At 39.2% G+C, this 8,268-nt stretch overlaps 1 protein-coding gene across 2 annotated transcripts; it reads right to left on the reverse strand.

The window, feature by feature from the left end:
- Positions 1–377: 377 nt before the first annotated feature.
- On the reverse strand, positions 378–7,403 carry LOC141652490 (protein CHROMATIN REMODELING 8). 2 transcript variants are annotated; one of them, XM_074459992.1, is made up of 7 exons: positions 7,032–7,403; positions 5,999–6,559; positions 5,493–5,886; positions 3,903–4,758; positions 2,776–3,385; positions 1,866–2,330; positions 378–1,338 (listed from the first exon to the last, which is right to left on the reverse strand). In XM_074459992.1, exons 1-7 carry the CDS (start codon positions 7,122–7,124, stop codon positions 661–663), a joined length of 3,657 nt encoding a protein of 1,218 aa, XP_074316093.1. In that variant the 5' UTR covers positions 7,125–7,403; the 3' UTR covers positions 378–660. The 2 variants fall into 2 exon arrangements, with proteins under 2 accessions (XP_074316093.1, XP_074316094.1); XM_074459993.1 differs by having other exon boundaries at positions 5,493–5,881; positions 7,032–7,355.
- Positions 7,404–8,268: the final 865 nt, after the last annotated feature.

The following is an 8,268-nucleotide window of genomic DNA, read 5'->3' on the forward strand; positions in this document are numbered from 1 at the left end:
AATCCAACACGAAATTAACATGCTTGGATTAATACTTGATGATCATTTAATAAGTAAGTTAACACGAACATAACGTGATATATAAGTACGCTGGGTCCGGGTTGGTACTCCCACATGAATTGCATCAATCTAATTCAGTAGGTGGATATTAATTAGATGCGTGTGCATCCCTCAACTCAAGTCAACTATTCCAAGTCATGTGCCATATTAACACACAATGAGAAGTCTTGGTAGATGTTGGTGACATACGAGCTAAACACTGTCGATTTCGTCACCAACCAATCTACCTACCATGGAGTGTGGAGGATTCTACTCCATCTATCCTTAAACCTTACTCCGGAGCACAATTTTACATCACTATGAACCGATACAAGGACTGGTATGAAACGGTATTCAAAATAAAATCAATCCGTTAACCCTATAACTAAACGAGGAATAACAGATTCCATTATCTACAAATGCCATGCATGCTACTACAATGGTTGAAGAATCAGACTCTCCTACTTGGATACAAAACTGCAACTGCTCCGGAATCAGTACCTGATTGTACACATTGGGTCAAAAACTCAAGATAGAATCGATCTGAATCAAAGATTATAGATGTCGACAAGAATGAATATCAGCAGCTCCTGAAAACCAAGGGTTACAGTTCGAACAAACCTACTGATATTCAGGCTTTAGAACCCAAAATGAACCGTGAGGACGTTTCTCTAACAAAGCGATTTCTTTCAAGAGGCTTTTAAATAGAGGTAAATCATTTGATGGGATTCTATTTTTGAAATGCTCGACAATGGTGGCTGAACTAGTGCTTCCGCCTCTCTGTTGGATGAACGTGCAAATCTGACGGACCAAAACTTCCGGCTGCACTCCACCGAGATTCTGAGACGCCCTAGAAGTCCCAAGAATGGACCCATTGGGCCTTGCTGTATTATTGGGGCCAGAAGACAAGACAAACTGATGTTCGAGCCCATCACCAACTGCTGTGGCTTGATTCCCACGAATTCGGGCCAGTAAATCAGCTGATGACAAAGCCTTACCAGAAGCAGCTCCTGCTGCCAAACTGTGTGACCCATGTTTTCGCGTGTCTGGTTCTACTCTGGATTTGTTAACCAATTGTGAGTTCACAGTTGACCCAAACTTCTGACGGACAGATGATGGAGCACCAGCGGCCCCGGACTTCCCAGTCCAGGTTGGGATGGAAATGCTCTCTTTGCTTCTAAGCATTCGCGACTGGCGAAGGGCTTCAGCCGCCCTTTGGGCAACTTGGGAAGCTTGCTCGTCCAGCCTTATTTTGTCCTCGTCATGTGCGTCCATTATAGCATCATGGTTTACAGCACTCTGGGGTGGCAAAAGTCAAGGAAAATCAATTAATCTTCCGACTCCTAAAAGACCGTCTCCTTTTAATATACCACAAATTCTCATATTAGACGGCCTCATGCTAATATTTTCAAAAGACCAGCCCATATAATAGGTAACTATGACTTTAGGCGAAATTTTTAGTGGGTTAGTGGGTAAAAGAGAGAAGTATATTAGCTTAATGGGTTAATCTCACATTATATTAATGTAAACCCATCACATGGGAGATCAACAGTCCATATCATACGAGACCAACCCATGTAACCCATTAAAAGCGCATCACCACACCATTTACGAGGAAATAAGGGCCAGTCTCATGATAATCTTACCATGAGGCAGTCTTATATGAGAATTTGTGAAGGAGAACAATGGTATTGTGATGCAAACACGAGGTGAAGAGCTCCTATTATGTGGATATGAGATTATGAAGCATCAATACATGAGGTGATTTGATATGCCAACAAATAAGACCTGAAGAAAAAATACAGCAAATGTTTCGGAAATCTTACATGTATTCCTTGCGCATCAAAGAGATTCTTTAAGAAATTTGTTTCATCATCCTTTTCTTTGCCAGTTTCATCATTACCTCTTTCTTCATCATCAGAACCCTGCAGCAAACCATTATTTTCATCCCGAATGGTGCCATTTGCAAGTTGTGCAGATGAGGTAGAGCAATTTTGGTTTTGCTGGTCATCTTTTTCAGTGCCAACAACATTTACTTGCTCAGATAATTGACCAAAAATGTTTGAAGTTTCAGTTGATCCAGCATGTTCCTCATCGGTGAGAATAAACAAATCCTTCAAGTCTCTGGCTTTAAAGAATCTTCGCTGCTGAGGATTCTTCAATATCTTATTGGTTAAAAAATGTTTGTAGATCTGTCTATGATACACTTTTTCCTCTATCGTTCCACGAGTAATTAATCTGTATACCGTTACATCACGTTTTTGACCAATACGCCAAGCACGTTCCCTGGCCTGTCACAAGCGTTATATAATAAGACATCATGGTTACCAACATTCAAAACAAATCCTTCGTCCCAAGACCTAAAAGTTCTAGCTCATCCCCAAAAACATTGACCATGGAAAATACTAACCCAAAGCCTCCTTAGGGCTATCAAAGTAAGCACCCCCTTCTTAGATGGAAAGATACTCAAAACCCATAAATGAAACGCCTCAAACTAAAGGTACTTCATCAAAGGGGGAAAATGAAGAACTCCCTCTCTCACTATCCAAATAGTTTACATTTGCTAATAGATAATTTTTTACGTGAATGCATGCAAGTGGGCTAAGGAGACTCACAGTCATTCTCCACCACACATAATGTGAGTAAAAAAGAAACCTAAACTATTTGTGGAGATGGACTTAACCAGAATACGAAAACTACAACAGTAGGAGTATCAACTAAGCTAGCAAAACTGACCTGCATGTCCGTTGAGGGATTCCAATCCGGGTCAAAAATGATAACTCTATTTGCGCCAGTTAGATTTGTCCCCAAACCCCCAACTTTGGTAGTTAATATGAAGATAAACACATCATCCGAATTATTAAATTCATCAATCAGTGCCATTCTATGTTTAACAGCAGTGTGACCATCCATTCTCCTGTAGCTATACTCGTTTGCAATAAGAAAGCTTTCTAGAATATCAAGCATTTGCTGAGTTTGTGCGAATAGCAGTACTCGGTGACCCTGCTCTTTCCACGTCTTCAACACTTGAGACACAACTTTCATTTTACCACTCCGTTCCAGATTACCATAGTCTGGATTACTTGAAGAGTGCTCTCTCTCCAGGAGGTCCGGGTGGTTGCATATCTTGCGCATCACATCAATACCGTAAAGTGAGTTTCTACTACCGTCAAAAATCTGCTCAACCTCCGAACTAGCCAGAAAAGCTCTATAAGTCGAGCGCTGTTCAGGCGTTAGACTGCAGAAAAGAACATGCTCCGTCTTCTTTGGAAGCTGTGCGTTTACATCGGCCTTCATACGTCGCAGTAGGTAAGGCATTATCAGATCACGCAAAACAACTGCACACCTGTGTGATGAGAAGACAAGAACTTCACAATACATTTTATATACATCGCTCATAACTAGACTTGGCAGAACTGACCCGACGGAATTGTCCCCTATCCACCAACAAAATATGTCCCCATATCTGAATTGACCGTATTTGATCATACTCGATTCAAAATTTACTGACCTGCACCCCGAAATGACTCCTAATAACACACCCGTAACATACCGAATCTGTGATGACCCCAACACAATATGAATGCAAATATATCTGAAATCACCAAGCCCTTATCCGATCCGAGTGAATTGTTTGTCAGATCTGCTCATAAAACTGGACTTCTAACTACCCAAAGTCTAGCTACTCCAGAACTTAAAAAAAGTGTAATCATTTATCGATATGAAACTCAACTATACCAATATCTATATCTCTACTCAAATACACGAGTAAAAAAAAAAACTCAAGAAGACCAACAACCCTCCACATTTCAAAACATGAAAGAACGCACTACCACAATGGCATAAACAGCAACAGATTATACCTATAAGCCGTGGATACTTGTAAGGGAGAAGCATTAGCATAGCCTCCAACCTGTATTGGTACTGCGAATTCTGCTTCAAATACAGGCAGAACGCCTAACTTTCCAGGGAAGACAAAGTCAAACAATGACCAAAGTTCGGACAATTTGTTCTGAATCGGAGCTCCAGTCATTATGATACGATGAACTGTCTGAAGCTGCTTGCACACAATAGTGACTTCTGCATTAGGGTTCCTGATACGATGACCTTCATCAAGGACTGCATAACCCCATTCAATATCCAATAGTTTCTCCCCAAGTATACGAAGTTGCTCATATGTTGTAATAAGCAACCCAGAGTCTGATTTTAAAACCTTGTTTATCAAGGCATCCCACTTCTTTGTACCTTTAGAAGTTATACCTCTTTCATTATCACCATCGGACAACTCATCACTTTCGAAATCACTTTCATCGGATTCTGATTGTTTTTTCTTCCTAGTACCATCCACCGCAGAATCATGAAGAATCTCCACGTGAAAGCTGGGATACCATTTTTGGGCTTCCCTCTTCCATTGCCTTAACAACGTAACAGGGCAGACAACTATGCTTGGTGTGTACATATTACTAAAATGCAATGACCCAAGAAATGATAGCACCTGAATAGTCTTCCCAAGACCCATTTCATCACCAATAATACCTCCAGCTCTTTGGCAATGAAGTTCCCATAACCATTGGACGCCAACCTTTTGGTAATCAAAGAGGTTGTTAAACATGGTTTCAGGAATATTCAGCCCACCTTCAAGTGTCACCGAAGCAGGTTCGCTGCCATCTTCATCCATGACATCTTGTGTTTCCGACCTGAGCTCATCAGCTGTGTTATCTGCCATTTAAGAAACATAAAAACATAAATATTCAGTGGTTTTTAAGAAACACGCTTAGCCGAGTCAAAGTGGCAAAAATCTCAAAATCATTGCTCTTAATGATCAAAATTTACAGAGACAGCATGATATAACTGGATATGATGTACACTATAAAAAATCCTTGAGCATCCCGGAGCAGTAGATGAATAGCATAGTCACATTCAGAACAAAATAAAATAAAAGTGTAAGTACGATCACCATGCCTTTTCGCTCTTTTGTCAGAATAAGGGCTTGCCGCATTTATCTACTTTAATTTTGCTGGAAAGGGGGTTCTGGTAAAGTACAAGCCAGGTGATGTCACGAAGAAATATGCTCAGTAGAGAAGAGATGGCATTTCCAATCAGGCAATCATGCATGTGCTCTCAGGCTCCAATAATATATAGGTTTACGAGAAAACGTGTGAGTTGTCTATGAAGTATAAATCAATTGTATGTCTACAGACTACAGACTAGACCTCTAATCAGTGTAATCACCATAACGAAAAACTCTTACTGAAATAAGCCAGAAACATAAAATGATCACGACATAAATCTCTGTTAAGCAAGTCATTTGGCCAAATAAAATAAATAAATAAACTTCAAGTACATTACCAGAGCAAACTCAACAGCCTTTATGAACCAATATATGAGGACCATATTCGATGACACGTCCATGCAGTCTGGCAAAAAAGCCGAGTAAAGACAAACTTACATACCAGGTTCAACTCCCAAAGTATCCTCTTTAGCAATACGCTTCCTCCATTTCTTTCCAGCCAAAGGTCTTCTTTTTCTCTCTGAATCATTACTCTTCTCCCCATCAAACTCTTTTGTACTAGAGACCTTAAACGGTCTTTTTAGTCTATTGAATGAATGAGTCGGTGCATCAAGATTTGGAAGATCTGTAGGTCCTAGAAGCTTTGTAGTTGGGCGGGCTTGTGCAGCCTCTGCCAAAGAGCGTGCCACTCTAGCAACGCTCTCAGAGGCAAAATCATTCGTGGCATTCAAATTCTCCTGTATGCCTGGCGTTCCTGGTTGTTGTATACTACGTTCAAAGCCCTTTAGCTTATGAAAAGGTGTCAAAAGTCCTTTCCGTACAAGCTCATCCCTTTCCTAAGCCACAAAGTTGTTAGACACCATATGCTTCATGTAGTTTAATAACTAGATTGCTTGAAACTTAAACAAAATAACAATACACACTACGGCAACAAACTAATCAACTCACCGTTTCAACAAACCCTCCAGATGCTGCATTAAGAACAGCATCAAATTCATCATCCTCTTTGTATGAAACCGTCTTCTTTTGCCTTTTGGACTCTTTGCCCTTACCCTTCTGGTCTTTGGGTTTGCTCTTTAATTTCGATTCTTCCCTAACCAGATACCGCAATATCTTATCCTCGACCCCGCCACTTTTACTATCTTTACACGCACTCGAAATTTCTTTACGTAATTCAGCCCTCGTCTTTTTAAGACTCCTTAGTCTATCAGCAGCCAAAGCATGCTGAAGGGTATTATCCTTAGGAATAGCCTTATTACTTCCCGTGGTCTCTTCCAAATCATCCTTCTCACCATCACCACCCTCAGAATCAAGCTCATCATTGCTACGCACGGTTTTTGCTTGTTCAACAGCGGATGCCACTGCATCAATTTCCACATCTAACGCCCTTAACTTCTGCAACAGCTCTACTTGGCCTGAAGACGAAGGTTGATTCTCCGCTGAATCATTGCAAACTTCTTCTGTCACTCTCCTCTCACCTTGCAAACTACTTTCGACATTTTCCCTAGCCTGCAATATAAACACTTCACATCTTTAACTTCGACTAACTCAGCTCGGTTAAATGCTAATCCCCCATACCAGTTACCACTCACAATAATCTACAATTTCAACTAAATACTACCCTTTTTCCGCAATAGTTTCTCCGTAAAACCAAATTACCATCAACATATACAAATGCAACAACTCCCATCAATTTTCCATCTTATCAATCATGTTATTTACGACATTTTTAGCGCAATTTGGTCCATATTTTCAATTACATTACTAATACAAATCATCATACAACAATATACGCATCAATCAACGACTATTTTGAACTCATATCACTCACAAACTCACAATCAAACAACTAAAACCCTGAATTACAGTTATATCATCCCTCTAATTCAGAAAACAAATCGCATTTGAATACAAATAATCGACAAATCATAGATAATTCCATAAATTTGGCAAAAAAAACAAGAATTCAAGAAGAATTAACCTTATATAAGATGTGTCTTTCAATATCTTCAGGATTTGCAGAAGTAACCCCCAAACTATTGAGCAAAATTGCGTCCTCTTCTCCTTCTTCCATGGAATTAATCAATTAATCAACTGAACTTGAACATCAATTCACTAGAAATCAATACTTTTCCTCGAATTGAATTGCCGAAAAACCCTAGCTTCGTAAGTCGATTGAGATTATCGATTTCGCTGAAAATCCGCGGGAAAATTAGGGTTCAGAAGAAGAAAAATAGAATTGGACGGATTTCTGAATATCGACCGAGTCAATTAGGATTTAGGACGATTAAAGGCGCGCGACATTAGTCTGTTGAATGTGGTGGTTTAGAGTTTGACACCATTCCATATTTGTGTTAGTAGGCCGGTAACGAGAAAAAAAGATTGTACATCAGATATACTATTTTCTCCGTTTTTATATGATATACTCATTTGTTGAATATATGGGTGGAGTATTTTAATAAAATGGATACATCATATGAGAATGAAGGAACTATCTCATAATTAATGATTTTTGAGTTTTTGTGTATTTTTTTGAGTTTTATAGAGTTTATAAATTACATTTTAGTTTGATGATATCAAAAATCAAATTTTTCTGAGTTTATATATAATTTTTTTGAGTTGTAATGTAAATTTTTGATATTAATGTTTAAGTACATGAACTCAAAAACTTTATAATAAAACTCAAAAAATTTAAATTAAAACTCAAAAATTTTATCTTAATACTCAAAAACTATATCAATCTGATGTACTACATCAGATGTATAATTCACTTGTTGGGGCGGTAACCATTTTTGTATCACGAATTCTCATTTAAGACGGCATTATCCGTCTTCTGTTTAGAACGGGTCAAGTATTATATCACTTGTATATAAAATAGATATATATTGTTTTTTTCTTTGCATTTTTATATCTTCAAGTAGTATATAATCTGCCCATCTTAAACTAATATATTTTGGAGTTTTGTTAGGATTTTGTTTGGTGATTTTGATGGTGGTCAGGAGGCGAGCGCAACTGGATGTCCAAGTAGGGGTGTGGGTTGACGGAGAGACAGTGCGTTGACTTAAGGGGTGGTGTGGCGAGTACTGGCGACCATTAATATGTGCGACACGGGTATGGTGGGCATGTAAAAAGGGTGTTTGATGGAAGGGTGGTCAGTACGGGTGGGGCACGGTAAGTAGGAGTAATGAGGTTTGTCGACGTCAGGTTATTGGTTGGTG

This window comes from Silene latifolia, chromosome 4 (genome assembly GCF_048544455.1).
Source record: "Silene latifolia isolate original U9 population chromosome 4, ASM4854445v1, whole genome shotgun sequence".
NCBI classification, from domain to species: Eukaryota; Viridiplantae; Streptophyta; class Magnoliopsida; order Caryophyllales; family Caryophyllaceae; genus Silene; species Silene latifolia.

Excerpts from the sequence above, each read along its gene's own strand:
- LOC141652490 (XM_074459992.1), bottom strand. The coding sequence starts at position 7,124 with ATGGAAGAAGGAGAAGAGGACGCAATTTTGCTCAATAGTTTGGGGGTT. Across the intron at positions 4,759-5,492 it reads TACTTTGGGAGTTGAACCTG|ATAACACAGCTGATGAGCTC; the intron begins GTATGTAAGTTT and ends CTTAAATGGCAG. Across the intron at positions 2,331-2,775 it reads ATCCCTCAACGGACATGCAG|GCCAGGGAACGTGCTTGGCG; the intron begins GTCAGTTTTGCT and ends CGCTTGTGACAG.